Source organism: Myotis brandtii, unplaced genomic scaffold (genome assembly GCF_000412655.1).
Source record: "Myotis brandtii unplaced genomic scaffold, ASM41265v1 scaffold1120, whole genome shotgun sequence".
Lineage (NCBI taxonomy): Eukaryota > Metazoa > Chordata > Mammalia > Chiroptera > Vespertilionidae > Myotis > Myotis brandtii.
The window spans coordinates 1,030,535-1,045,851 of NW_005353839.1; the positions used below are offsets into that span (position 1 = coordinate 1,030,535).

The 15,317-nt window shown below is 41.2% G+C and overlaps 1 protein-coding gene across 1 annotated transcript in view; it reads left to right on the forward strand.

The window, feature by feature from the left end:
* Nucleotides 1-15,317, forward strand: part of CRP (C-reactive protein, pentraxin-related) — a 52,704-nt gene that overhangs the window by 25,239 nt on the left and 12,148 nt on the right. The window contains 5 exon segments of the mRNA XM_014547635.1: nt 3,937-4,030; nt 4,032-4,150; nt 4,201-4,320; nt 4,323-4,339; nt 4,372-4,474. Coding sequence (XP_014403121.1) covers nt 3,937-4,030; nt 4,032-4,150; nt 4,201-4,320; nt 4,323-4,339; nt 4,372-4,474 — 453 coding nt within the window.

Consider the following 15,317-nt stretch of genomic DNA (forward strand, 5'->3'; position numbering starts at 1 on the left):
AAGAGAAGAGAAGAGAAGAGGAGAGATATGGAGAGACACATCGATTGGTTGCCTCCTGAATGTGCCCCTGAATGGCCGGGAATTGAGCCTACAACCGAGATACATGCCCTTGACCCAGGACTCTTCAGCCCCAGGGCTGATGCTCTATCCACTGTGGCAAACTGGCTAGGGCCCAGTGTATTCTTTATTTCAGCTATTGTAGCCTTCATTTCTGACTGTTTTTTTTAAAAAAGCATTTCTATGTCCTTTTTCATGCTGTTAAGCATCCTTATAACCATTACTTTGCACTCTATATCTGATAAATTGCTTGCCTCCATTTTATTTAGCTCTTTTTCTAGAGATTTATTTTGTTCTTTTATTTGGGTCTGTTTCTTTGGTTCCCTTTCCCCCCCACCCCCCATGTTGGCTGCCTCTTTGTGTTTGTTTCTCTGTATTAGATCTGCTATGACTCCACATCTTCGTGGGGTTGTCTCATGTAGTAGGTGCCCCGTGTGGTCCAGTGGTGCAGTCTCCTTGAGCATCTGAGCTGGGTGCTCCAGGAGTGCCCCTTTCGTTGGTTATGTGTGCCCTTCTGTTGTGATGGGGTCTTGATTGCATGGGATCAACCCTAAAGGTGGCTGAATGTGAGGCTCAACCCTGACCATGGCATGCGAGCTGCTTTGCAGGTGCTGAGCACATTTGCCTCAGCAGGTGCCTGTCAGGATTCTCCCTTTGGATATGTTGCTTGTGAGGCTTATTGGATCTTGCTCTTCTGTTGTCTGAAGCTGGCCCCTGGGTGTGTTGATTCTGGGCCTCTTGAGAGAGACTCTGGTGAGAGCAACATAAGAACTGCCTATGACTGGCACTCGGCAACCTGTTAGGATCCACTGTTTGTGGCTGCCTCTATTGGACCTCAGTGTGTGTACTAGTAAGAAGGACTAAGATGCACAACAAGAATGGCTTTTACAAGCCCTGGGCCCAGGCAGGTCAGCAAAAGTCCTAAAGTACCCCAAGATCTGCCCCTGCCTCTCTCCACCTGCTGGCTGCCTGTAAGGCTCAATCATTGAAAGAGCCTCTGGCTGTACTCCTCAGCAGGGAGTAAGGTCCGTAGGGTGGGGTGAGAGGGAGTCCAGAGGGTCAGGCTAGTGCTTTCCCCCAGGCTGATGCCTCATGGAGGGGAGTGCTCCACCCAAGAAAAATTGTGTCTTCAGTATGAGAGAATGACTCAGCACAGGTAGCTGTCCCTTCAGCTCCCTCATTAGAGCCACAAACCCCAGACGGTCTTCATGCTGCCCTAGTGTGCCCCGCCGTCCCTCCACCAGAGCCCAGGGTTAATGGCTGTGAATAAAATTTTTTATGTTGGCCCTTTAAGAGGTGCCTGAGTCCACGGTGGACAGAAACCTCACTGCTTTATACAGCCAGGTGTGATGTGGGAGCCTCTTCCCAGCCCTGGTGCTCTGGGTTGGGGAGCCCAGCTTGAAATTTAGACCCCAGCTTCTCAGGTAGAACCTCCCACAGCTGAGATAGCCCTCTGGAGCCACAACCACCTCCCGGGGGGTCCCTGTGGTGTTTCCACCCTTCCTACCAGTCTTCAATGTTCTTCTGTAAGTCCTTGGTTAAGGACTTCTCTTCAGCTAGTCTTCAGTTGGTTATTCAGGTTGATTGTTCTATATTTTAGTTGTCATTCCACTTTGGTCCTGGGAGGAGGTGAGTGTAGCGGCCATCTACTCTGCCACCATCTTGGATCTGCATTTCTTTTAATGGACAAATGGTTAGAATAAAAAGCAAAAGGTTTTAAAGCAATTATTGTAAGTCAGTTTTATAGTTTGAAAATAAGATGTAAAGAGTTTGGGGAAAGGTAACTGAAAATAAAAACTAAACCATTAAAACAAACCTTTCTAAAAATTTGCAATAGTCATTTTTTTCTTCTGTGTTTAGAATATGCTGCCCACATTTGAGTTGGTTCTTTGCAGTTGAGAAATAACCTCTATTATAAATTTCTCATTGAACACACACACACACACACACACACACACACACACTCACTCACTCTTTATTTTAGAAGTGATATAAGCACATTATGGAGATGTTGTTAATTAGGGGGAAAAGATCCTTTAAGTTTTATTACCATGATAAGAGCACTTTTTGTGTGTGAGATATTTCTTATAGAATTTTTCTAAACTAGTTACTTAAAAAAATAGTGCATAAACAAATTTTATGATTTTTTAAAAAAAATTATTATATAGTATCATAAGCATTTTTACATGTTGTAGCATAAATTTCACAACCAACATTATAAATGGCTATTTATTCTGTTTAGTGGATGCAGATATATACAATTTACTTAAACATGGCCCAATTTTCTAAATTTTCACTGTCTTAAATACTACTCTAGTTGTTTATGTGAATATAGCCTCCCTCCCATCATGCATATTTTACGGCATTTTCCTAGAATGGATTCTCAGAATGTGACTGTTTGAATTCACCAAGCACGGTCACACGGAGCTGCTGGAGCACCAGCAGGCACCATGGTGTCTCTAATAAATAACCTGTATTGATTTCTCAATTTGTGACTTATCTTGGTTTATTTGCTCTTAGAATTTGATTTATGGCTCCAGGGGACACTTTTAAAAAACCATTTACCCATCAGCTGAGACACTCTAATTATTACCCAAAAGGTCAAGATGCAGCAGACCGGAGACAGGCATCTCAGACATCTAATCCCTGAATCTCCACTGCTCTCTTCAGGAGTGTAACCAGATTCTGGCAAAGTGACAGCAGGAAAGGAACCTGGAGAAGCTGATCTGTATCCTTGGTCTTCAATAGTCTCCCCAGTGCTTGTTAAAAAAATCCTCACCTGAGGATACTCCTTTCCATTGCCTTTTCAGAGAGAGTAGAGGAAAGGGAGGGAGGGAGGGAGGGAGAGAGAGAGAGAGAGAGAGAGAGAGAGAGAGAGAAACATTGATGTGAAAGAGCCACATTGACTGGTTGCCTTCCACCTGCATCCCGACCAGGGGCGGGGAGCGAACCCGAAACCCAGGTACATGCCTTTGACTGGATATTGAACCCTCAACCCTTTGGTGTGCAGGCCGATGCTCTAACTACTGAGCACACTGGCCAGGGCTCCCCTGTGTTTTTTCTCAGACAGGTAGGTGCTGCTTCAGATGGTAGCTGAGTTCTTGTGTCAGGGTTAGACTGTTCAAAGCCAAGTTAGGAAAAATGGCCAGCACGAGAGAGGGGTTGTGGCCTGGGGAAGAGGATAGCTGTGGTTTCTAAATCAAATCTCTCTGTACATAGTAGGAAAATACATCTTGTGGCCTAACGAGTTGTTGAAAAGAGACCACAGGCCCCAAATGGAGTTACTGGTGGTAAGCCCCACATCAGTAAATTAAGACAGTATATAACCTAACAGCAGTTCCAGGCTCTCCCAGGAATGTGACCTGTAACCAGTCAATCTGAAATTACCTGGTCAGCACTAGCAGGGTAACCTGCCTGATTAGATCTCCTTTCTTTCCCCACAGGAAGGCGAGCTTATCTGAAAGTACCCACTCTGCTAGAAACTTTCTCTTCCTGCCTCCTTCTGCCTGTAAAATTCTTTAATTTTATAAAGTTCTTTGGACTCCTTTCTATATGCTGGACGGGATGCTGCCCAATTCATAAATTGTTAAATAAAGATTTTAAATGTACTCAGTTGTTTTTTTTAACCCTCACCCAAGGATATTTTTCCATTGATTTTTAGAGAGAGTGGAAGGGAGAGCGAGAGACACACAGAGAGAAACATCAATGTGAGAGAGACAAATCAATTGGTTGCCTCCTGCACACACCAAGCCGGAACCCAGGACCCTTCCGTCTGTGGGCTGATGCTCTATCCACTGAGCCAAACCAGGTAGGGCTTAAATTTTGTTTTTTTAACAAAGCTCAGCTGCTGACGTTTTCACTCTGTTTTCTGTCCCACAGACATGTACAGAAGGGCATTTGTGTTCCTTAAAGAGTCAAATGATTTATTTGTGACCCTGATCACACAGCTAAACAAGCCATACAAGGCCTTCACTGTGTCTGAGAATTCACACTGACCCGACCTTGACTGCAGCCTCTTCTCTTATTCCACAAAGACAAGTTAATGAGATCCTCCCCTTCAAGGGAGAGCCTGGAGCACACAGTGTACCTGCAGGTGGAGCTGACGTTTGTTTCAAGCCTCCTGCACGTTCTGTTGGATCACAGGACTCTGTGTGACCTGGGAGTCCGCCTCAGGGATCGCAGAGCTCTGGGCGATGGGAAGGAAGCCCATGGTGAGGAGGGTCACAAGGAAGGGATACTCTCTGGGGACAGGGACAAACATCATCCTGGGCAGGAGCAGGATTCATTTGCTGGGGGCCTTGGCGAAACCTGTCTTTGGTGGGAGACATGAGAGAGGTGAACATGTGAGACTTTGTGCTGTCGACAGATGAGACTGGCACTATCTCTGCTGGTGGGACTCTAACCGGACAAACAACAGGTCCGTGCTGCCTGGTACTTGCTCCAATGAAGTAGAGACAAGGTTGAATCATTAGGAGCATTTAAAAACTTCCAATATTGCCCGCAGTACGGGAGAGCAGCAGGTCATCCATAAAAACCGGCTCTGCGCCCCGCCATAAACCGGCTGCTGATATAGGGTAGATTACATGAGAAAGTAGGCAGAAGGGCAAATTGGTAGTTTACAATATGCAAAGGGACTAGGGGTCTTCAAAGGGCTTAATGATATGCAAGGGCTGGGGTTACATGGGGAAGCAGCCACAGGGTATGCCAAATGGGCAGTTAACAGGCAAGCAGAGGGCTGGGGATCTTCAAAGGGCTGGCGATTCTGGTTCCTACAGCAAAGTTGTTCATCTTTCCATGAAATGGGGAGGGGAGCTGCACTTCCAGGTGAGCTCCCAGGTCCCGAGTGCGGCTGCCAGCCAGGTGAGAATGTGCCTTCTTTAATCAGAATAAGACAAGCACGGTTAACAGAGCAGGATTCATATTTCTTACAATTATCCTGGTTCCCCAACATTCTTTTTCTGCCCCTATCAGGACCTTCAGTCCTAACAGCCTGGGATGGTGGAAGCTGAGTAAGGTGGCAGGTGGTGAAGTGGCCACCAAGCTCCCGCTGCGGCCTTGAAGCCCTGCGGTAAGCCCTCAAGTTGCCTCTTGGGAATGACACCTTACATTTTTGTTGTTGTTTCTGGTTCTGTGTTTTCTTGTCCTACATACAACTCATGCCCTGGGCTGGTGGCTGCTGTAGTTTCCTCTTCCTTCTCTACTCTTTTTATTAGCATAAAAACAGTGTAGAGCAGAGGGTCTTATTCATGGCTGCACAACAGAATTACCAGGCCACACTCCAGGTCAATTAAATCTGTGTGTTTTTTTTGAGGGTGGAACCCAAGTGTCAATGTATTTTAAAATTTTCTAAGTGATTCCAATGTTAAGCCAAGGTTGAGAGCCACTGAATTCTCAGTGTCTGTTTAAGAGCAAATGAGCCTAGGATTTTTTTTTCTCCTATAGGACCGCATGTGTTTAATTGTAATCCTGCTAATGTTCTCATTCCCTTTAGTAGGCACATCCACCCATTTCATTGTGCTTTATTGAATTATATAATGACTATAGAAGTAGAATTTTTCCAGCATTCTGCTCCCACCAGGATGTAGTGATTATACATTAAAATTATCTTCAGCTCTGGCCAGTGTGGCTCAGCTGGTTGGGTATCATCCCATACATCAAAGGGTTGCTGGTTGGATTCCCAGTCAGGGCACATGCTCAGGTTTCTGGTTCAATCCCTGGTGGGGAGCATGCAGGAGATAGGCGGTTTATGTTTCACTCTCATATCAATGTTTCTCTCTCTCTCTCTCTCCCCCTTCCTCTTTTTCTAAAAAATTTTAAAATCTTTAAAAATTATATTCAATCTTTTAATCCAATGTGTTGATACCACAGTTCTTTTTATTTCTTTTTGTCTCTATTTTTTTTCTTCTCACACACAATTTTTATAGTTCACTTCAAGCTCCTGCCACAATTTCATTCAATAAAAATCTTGCCTATAGCTGTATTTAGCTTGTTAGTTTCAATAACACAAAACTACATTTCTGAATTTTCCTGTCTTATTTTCATTATTCATTTTCCTCTTTAAATTGTGAACATTTACAGATTGTATTTAGAGTGAGAACATGGCTCAATTGTTCAGTGAAAACAGGTTGCAATGTAAGTTTGAAGTCACTGAAAAAAGCAGGGTCATCAGGGAAATTCAGAAAAGCAGTGGTTAGTGAAGGGTGTAGCAGACATGAAATTGTCCCTCAAGAACTAAACAGAAAAAGCAACAAAAGTATCCCTTGTCATAATAAAGAAACTGGCACTAACCAGCAGTTTCAAATTAAAATATTTAGTATGCCCAGCTGGTGTGGCTCAGTGGTTGAGCATCAATCTATAAACCAAGAGTTCAGGGTTCAATTCCTGGACAGGGCACAGGCCGGGGTTTTGGGCTCGATCCTCAGTAGGGGGTGTGCACGAGGCAGCTGATCAATGATTTTCTTTCATCATTGATGTTTCTCTCTCTTTCCCCATCTCTGAAATAAAAAATGAAATGTTAAAAAATAAAATATTTAGTATGTTCTTGAAAGCCTATTTATTTATTTAAAAAATATTTTATTGATTTTTTTACAGAGCGGAAGGGAGAAGGCTAGAGAATTAGAAACATCGATGAGAGAGAATCATCGATTAGCTGCCTCCTGCACTGGGAATGTGCCCACAACCAAGGTACATGCCCTTGACCGGAATCGAACCTGGGACCTTTCAGTCTGCAGGCTGATGCTCTATCCACTGAGCCAAACCGGTTAGGGCTTGAAAGCCTATTTAAATATAGATTTTATTATGTCCAAATGTGAATAAGTATAAAACGTTTATTTTTACATGACAACATCTACATACTTAGCATAAAGTGGAGGATGACAGAAATGTGTCAGGATATTCCTTGGCTCTTGCATGGGGCACCCCTTGAGTTAGAAGAGAAGTAGGCTGAGGCCATCTGAGGAGAATAAGCCAGAACCTATGGGCTTTGAGAAAAGTCACATCCTCCTGGCTAGATCCAAGTTTCACTTGGAGCTATTTTTTGTGATCTCGGAATTTAGTAATATTTTTCTACAATTAACAGTATGGGCTTAGTTGTGTTATAGGGCATTGAGGGAAGGATTTAATTTATGTCCATTTTTGAGGTTCAGTCAAAAGGCAGCGAGAGGAATCTCTGGAACTGAAAGGGGGCAGCAATAGAATTTGGGGAACCAGCTAGTATTGTAAGAAATATGAATCATGCCCTGTGAACCATGATTGTTTTATTCTGATTAAAGAAGGCACATTCCACCCTGGCTGGAGCTGACCTGGAGAGGCAACCCTTCCTCCCCATTTGGAGCTGCCTGTCATCATGGAAAGATGAACCACTAGTTTGCTGCAGAAACCAGAGTGGCCAGCCCTTTGAAGGTCCCCAGCCCTTTTTCATACCCGCAGGCCATTGCAGACCTCCAGCCTGCTTACCTGTTCACTGCCCACCTGGCACTGCCTTTGGCTATTTCCCCATGTAACCCCAGCCCTTGCATATTACTCGGCCCTTTGCAGACCCCTAGTCCTTTTGCAAGTCTGTAAACTGCCCTTTTGCCTAGTTTCCTTTGTATTGTTTTTCTATATAAGCAGCTGGTTTATGGTGGGCTGCACAGCAGATTTTTGTGGCTAACCTGCTGCTCTCCCATCCTGCCGGCAATATTGGCATAAACGCTCATATATGAATCCATCCTGTCTCTGCTTCACTGGCTGGAGTAGTGACAGGCAGCCCGGACCCATTGTTTGTCCGGTTACAAAACCACTGGGCAATGATGGTAGGGAACTTCTTGGGGATGTGGATTTCAGGGAACCAGAGTTGGAGCTACCAAATCCACGTATCCTTTCATAGAAAGAGATTTTTCTGGTAGTCTTTTACTATAAGCATTATAGACTGGCGGAAGAACTCGATGTGTCATGGCAGAAATACTAGGAAGTAGCAACCAAAGAATGGAAGATTGCTTTTTGGAGGTGCTGGGCAATTATTTATTTCTTAATTGATTCTTTCTTCCCCTTTGCTAAGGCAAAACCTAGTATTTTTAAAATATATATATTTTTATTGATTTCAGAGAGGAAGGGAGAGGGAGAGAGAGATAGAAACACCAATGATGAGAGAGAATTGTTGATCAGCTGCCTCCTGCACACCCCACACAGGGGATCGAGCCCATAACCCATGCATGTGCCCTGACTGGGAATCGAACCGTGACCTCTTGGTTCATAGGTCAATGCTCAACCACTGAGCCACGCCGGCCGGGCAAAAGTAGTCTTTTAGTGTTTGGTGAGATAGACAGCTGATGTCATCTAGGTCAGAGTGAAACAAGGTATTTAGTGAATAAATAAATGAGTAAATGAACGAATGAAGATGACATAGCCTCAGTTCTTATAGCTTGCAAACAACTGTATTCCAATGAGATGTGTTGTAATAGGTTAGTGAATAATAAGCTACCAGGGTAAAAACTAGCAAAGTGACTTCTTTTTTCTTTGAAACAAGGGAAGGGAAGATTGTGGATAGAATACAGGTCGAGAAAGTATTCAAGGGTGGTGAGATTTTGAATGGAACTTAAGGACAGATACGTTTCCTCCTGGTGGGAAATTTCCGAGAAAATATTATAATGGGTAGGACATGGCTTTGTAAAATAAGAGGTTTGATATTTTGTGATCAATTTATAAGTAGAAGTCTTGAGGCTCTGAGGTATAATTTTTAGATCATTTTACTTTATCTAATTGTCACAGAGGATGACTCAAAAGAAAAGATTATGTGACAGCTTTATAATTTTTTACTGGAGGGTTAGAAGATAAAAAACCATACATACTCTGTGAATCTTAAAGCTTTATATGTAAATCTTAGGGGATCCTGGTTGTCAGAAAAAAAATCTCGCTTTTGTATTTGTGGCTTATAAATAGTCTGGGATAGATAGTTGAGTCTAGGGAAATAAAAACCAGTAATCTATAATAATAAAAGCATAATATACTAATTAGACCAGATGTCCTTCCGGTCATCCTTCCAGATGACCTTCTGGACAAAGCCAGGGCTGTGAGGGTTGAGGTAGAGGCGGCCGCCAAGGCAGAGGCCCCAGGCCGCAGTGGCGGTGGGGGCTGAGCCCCTTGCATGAATTTCATGCATCGGGCCTCTAGTCTACTATAAAATTAGAGCAAGTTATAGCTTTCCTATATAGCAGGGACCATAAAATAGAATTAGGACATGTCTTATAAAACAGACACAGAACCAGGAGGAGTTAATTTGCCCAAGGACTTTTTGCCCTACATAGGAGAGATGGTATTTGTTTGTGGCATCTGGTAAAAAACTAGAGATGGGAGAACAGTTTAGTGTGTATCTTGGATTATTTTGTTGTTGGGCCCCATGGATCCATTCTTAAGTATTGTGGAGATTTAGCACGTTGGGTAAAAGCCAAAATAAACTGTATTTTTGAAGGAGTCGGACTATAGGGAGGACAAGCAAAGCAAACTTGGTACTCCATTGAGTTGGAGAGATCAATTTCCTCTACTTCATGGGGAAATATTACAAACTCTGCTGCCCGAGCACTGAAGAGAGAGCAGCCAGTCTTGGCACTGGGTGAGGGCAGCTTTGGAAGCCATAAGGAAAGAATCCCTGGCATAAACATCAGGCTTTTCACAGTGGGCAGTAGTGACAGCACGAGGACCAGGAGTTTGTGGGCTTCAGGAAAGTAGACGGCAGTTCAAGTTCAAGAGGGGATCACTAGGGACACTCAGAAATAACGGAGTGTGACTCCAGGGTCAGGGAAGGACCATTAGGCTTTCAGCAATGCAATTCAGTTCTCCTTTGCAGGGTGGTAAGGCTGGGAAAAGCCAGATGTTTTAGAAAAATCAATAGAGACCGAGTAATCCAGGGCTTTACTTTGAGCAGGTGCATAAGCACATGCTGAGACTTGATAATTAAGTTGTCAAAACAAAGAAATAGATAAAATTACATGGGATTTTGAAATATCAAGGGACTCAGAAAACATCTAGATGCAACCAGAACAGACACTAGTTTATTTAGCTTAGAGGGCTTAAAAATTCTCCCTTTCTTCAGAGAGCTGAAACAGAAGGAGCAAATACCACGGTCTAACATGAAAGGCCAAGTAATTATGACGGCATAGGTAAATAAACATGTTGTTCTTATTATAGAATGTGAATTCAGTCACTCTTAATGGATCCGTTTGCTATTTTCCAAAGAGTTTTGATAAAGATATTCCAGTTATTCTTGTACTGAGAGAGCTTGACCAAATGGATCCAGATGTTTAGGTTAAAATAATGGTGTCCAGAGAGAATAAGAACAGGTAATAAACACAATTCATACAACTTTGTCATCGTGAAACTTATTTCTCTCTAGGTATGCCATTGCTAGTTGAATGATTAGGTATTATTTCACCCAGAACATGTATGTACCATAAATCACTAAGCTGTCCACATATGTAGTAAATATAAATCTTATTCAAGAAACTCTGTGCTCTGCCCCCACAGAATTGCTGAACATTCTAACTTAGTAATTATTGGGGTTCCATTTTCAATGACTCAGGGTCATGTAGAAGGTCCAGGAGTTTTATATTAATACCCAAATGTCAGGAATGCGCACTGGGTATTGTTGAAAAGACCATTGTTCAAGCCCTTCTGGACCCTTAATGTCTGTAGCACTACTGCTTCTTCCAAATAGACCACAGGTATTCTTATTTTTGAACTAACGTTCTCTGATTTCTTTTTATACAAACTTACTTGGAATTAGTCATGGTAAATGTTAGCAAGTAGAAGGAACACGTCTATTCACATATCTATTCCTACCTCTATGCGTTGGTTGTGATGTGTGAGAGTATGCAGCTGTGAGAGAATGTTTACTTGGTCACCGGTCAAAACTCAGTGACATTCTGTAAAATAGCAGCTGAGCTTGTGTCCCAGACTCTGCAATGTCTGAGGCTTCAGTGTTAGAGAGCACCAGCATCTCCCATCTGGTGGTCCACACATTCCCAGGTTCACAGATGCATCCAAGAAGGTTTGTATTGTTGAAGATAGTGATGGCATTTGATTAAGTGCCTATTAAAATATTTAACCCTTTTGCAAAAGGAACAGTTTGGACCCATTTGACTATATGTAGAGTAAGCATCCTGCATGGCTAATGGCAGTCAGAGGAATGTGCTCAGAAACCCTGCTTCATGATTCTGATCATTATATAGTTGTCAATAATTTTATTCATAGCTGCACGATATTTAGTTCATGCCCATAATTGGCTGCTAAAAAATACAAGAAATATGATGAAGCTTGATGTTGAAATGCAGGTTAATGACAATAATTCAGCAAATTCACCTCGAGGTGATCTTACCAAATCTTAAGTTGGCATTCAGCTCATTAAAATTTGTATGTAGCATCTTAAGCATTCTCCATATTAAGAGAGAAAATTTGTCATGATTATATATAACAATGTGTTATTTACAGAGAACTACATTTGGGTTTCAACTCAAACATGATATAATATCCATTTAAAATTATTTATAATGCAGTTAGATATTCATGTATACTTTAAGCAAATTAAATATCATGTCACTTGTCAAATGTGAAAATGTCATTTTATATTATGAGTTTTTAAAGATAGTTTAAAATGAATCTTAAATGCAATATTTAATAATATAGTGATATAATTTAAATCTTATATTCATTTCTTTATAATATTTTGCACAAAATAAAAATATAATTTTTAAAATGCCTACAGGACCCATAAGAGATATATATTATTGTGAAAGCCTTTCATTAGTCAAAACTAATTAGAAATTGATTTGGCCAGTTTCTTGCAGGTGCCTCAGATTATTTCCTCACTTTCAATGTGAAATGTGTCTGTGGTTAGAGGCAGCATCATGTAGAATGCATAATAGTGCACCAAAGATGGTGCTTGCAGACATGTGATGAACAGGGAGCATCATCTATATATATCTATATATATAAAAGGCTAAGTGACCATCTGACCATCCGACTGGTAGCTATGATGCACACTGACCACTAGGGGGCAGATGCTTAATGCAGGAGCTGCCAAGTTGCGGTGACTTGTCAGAGGTGGTTCTTGTGTGATGCACCTTGGAACCAGAGAGGAGGGAGCCAATTCCAGGGTGCACCACCCGAGAACCGACCTCTTGCCATCCAGGACCCCTCGGGGGATGTCAGAGAGCCAGTTTCGGCCCGATTCCGCAGGCCAGGCCAAGGGACTCCACCTGCCGGAGGGACCTGCTCACTCTGCAGACACCCTTCGAGCCGTGGCACCACCCCAGGTGTGGCTGGCCAGGGAGGGACCAAGGGAGGTTGGCTCCAGGGCATGTCCGGCCCATCTCGCCCAGTCCCACCCCACCGGCCACCTTCTTATTAATTTCCTTTCAATGTGCACAAATCCATGCACCGGAGCACTAGTCTCATATAAATGAAAAAAGAAAAAAAAGAAAGAAAACATTTTTTTTCTTGTGATGAGAAGTCTTACAATCTACTCTTTTGACAACTTTACAATACACCATCCGGCAATGTTAGTTATAGGCATTATGTCATTATGTTGTACATCACATCTCTTGTACTTATTTATGTGATAATTGGAAGTTTATACTTTTTTACCACCTTTTTCCAATTTATCTTCCCACAGTCCCCCTCTCATAGCCATCATGGCCATTCTTATATCTTCATTGGAAGTGTATCTATTCTGAGTTTGGTTTGTTTGTTTGTTTATAGATTCCATTAAATGAATGAGATCATACAGTGTTTGTCTTTCTCTGACTTATTGCACTTAGCATAATGCCCCTAAGATCCATGTATATTGTTGCAAATGGAAGTATTTTCTTTTTATAGCTGAATAATATTGCACTCTACACACAGACACACATACATTCACATTTCCCTAATGATCAATGATTTTGAGCACCTTTTTATGTACCTATTGGCCATTCTTACATCTTCTTTGGAAATATATCTATTCAGGTCCTTGCCCAATTTATAATTGGATTATTTGTTTGTTTTTTCTTGCTATTGAGTTTTATGAGTTCCTTATATTTTTGGGGTATTAACCCCTTATCAGATTGAAAATATTTTTTCCATTATGGAGGTTGTATTTTCATTTTGTTGATGGTTTCTTTTGCTGTGTAGAAGCTTATTAGTTTAATGTAGTCCCAGTTGTTAATTTTTTATTTTGTCGCTTGTAGCACCAATGTCAAGGAGTTTCTCTCTATATTTCTTCTAGAAGTTGTATGGTTTCTAATCTTATATTTAAGTTTTAATTATTTTAAATTAATTTTTGTTAGTGGTATAACTCAGGAGTCTAATTTTATTTACACGTGAATATCCAGTTTTCCCTGTGTTCAAGTACTATTTATTGAAGAGACTATCTTCTTTATTGAGTATTCTTGGTTTCCATGTCAAATATTAGTTGACTGTATATGCATGGCTTTATTTCTGGGCTCTTGATTGTGTTCTGCTGGTCCATGTGTCTGTTTTTATGCCAGTACCATACTGTTTTGATTACTGTAGCTTTATAATAAAGTTCAAATTAGGAAATATGATGCCTCCTGCTTTTCTTTTCTCTATCAGGATTGCTTTGACTATTCAAGATCTTTTATCATTCCACATACATTTTAGGATTTGTTTTTGTTCTGGAAAAGAATACTGTTAGTATCTTGATAGAGATTGCACTGAATCTATGGATGGCTTTGGGTAGTGTGGACATTTTAACAGTATTATTTCTTCAAATCCATGATCACAGGATACTCTCCATTTACTTGTGTCTTCTTTACTTTCATCAATGTCTTGTAGTTTTCAGTGTAGAGGCCTTTCATTATCTTGGTTAAGTTTATACCTAAGTATTTTATTGTTTTTCGTGCTATTGTAAATGGGATCATTTTCTTTATTTCTTTCTCAGATAATTTGCTGTTATTTTATAGAAATTCTACTAATTTTGCATGCTAATTTTATGTCCTGCATATTTCCTGAATTCATTGATTAGATCTAACAGTCTTGGTGGAGTCCTTAAGATTTTCTCTATATAAAATCATATCATCTGCAAATAGAGACAATTTTATCTCTTCATTCTGATGCTTTTAAATCCTTTTTCTTATGTGATTGCTCTGGCTATGACTTCCAGCACTATGTTAAATAGGAGTGGTGAGAGTGGGCCTTCTTGTCTTGTTCCTGATCTTAGAGGAAAAGCATTCAAACTTGCATGATTGAGTGTAATGTCAACTGTGGGCAATCCTAATTTTTATAGTATCAATTATTTCATTATTTTCCTAGTAATAATTATACCAATAATAATTGTAGTGATTTATATGGGAATTGACATTTTATTTTATTTTAAATATTTTTTTATTGCTTTCAGAGAGAGGAAAGAAGCGGGAGAGAGAGACAGAAACATCAATGATGAGAGAGAACCATTGACTGGCTGCCTCCTGTATGCGCCACACTGGGAATCGAGCCCGCAACCCAGGCATGTGCCCTGACCAGGAATCGAACCTTGACCTCCTGGTTCATAGGTTGATGCTCCACCACTGAGCCATGCCAACCAAGTGGGGAGTTGACATTTTAGAAAGCATCTTCACATATGTAATACTAAAGCACAAAACTATTGAGGACAGGATTATTGTCTTGGTTGCATATCCCCAGCAGCTAACATTTTAAAATTTATAATAAGTAATTAAGAAATGTTTATTAAATGAGTTATTTTACATTTTAACTTTGAGATAGAAAAAGATTTATGATCTATAGTTTCCATGTAAAAAAAGAAGCTCCAAGAAATTGGGTCAATTATTCCCTGCTCAACTTCTTGACCCGGAAAGTCACACAATATTTAAGTGGCGAAGGCAGACCTTCCTTTTGTTTGAAAATGTGTAGTTACTTTTATTTCTATTCTTTATTACCCTGGCTCATGATGATTCCTTGGAATTGTATCTCTACTCTGGATTCTGATACACCATCTGTACCCTAGACACTCCATTCCATGCCGGGACCTCCCGAGCTTCAGGTTTTCAATACTTTTAGCTACTGTTCATAAGGGGCCCAGGTCACCTTGAGGAGTGAGGTGGAGTAGACAGTACTCAGAATATCGGTGTGCCACGGTGGTGCCTGTTAATTACAGCAAGCTTCCTGACCTCGACCACTCTAGGCCTCAGTTTCTTTATATATAGAATAAAGTGAAGGTTGAGTTCTAGGATCTGTGTGATCATTTAAAGTGGAAGCATTCTGGGGATACCCCTATGCTCCTGTTGCTGTGC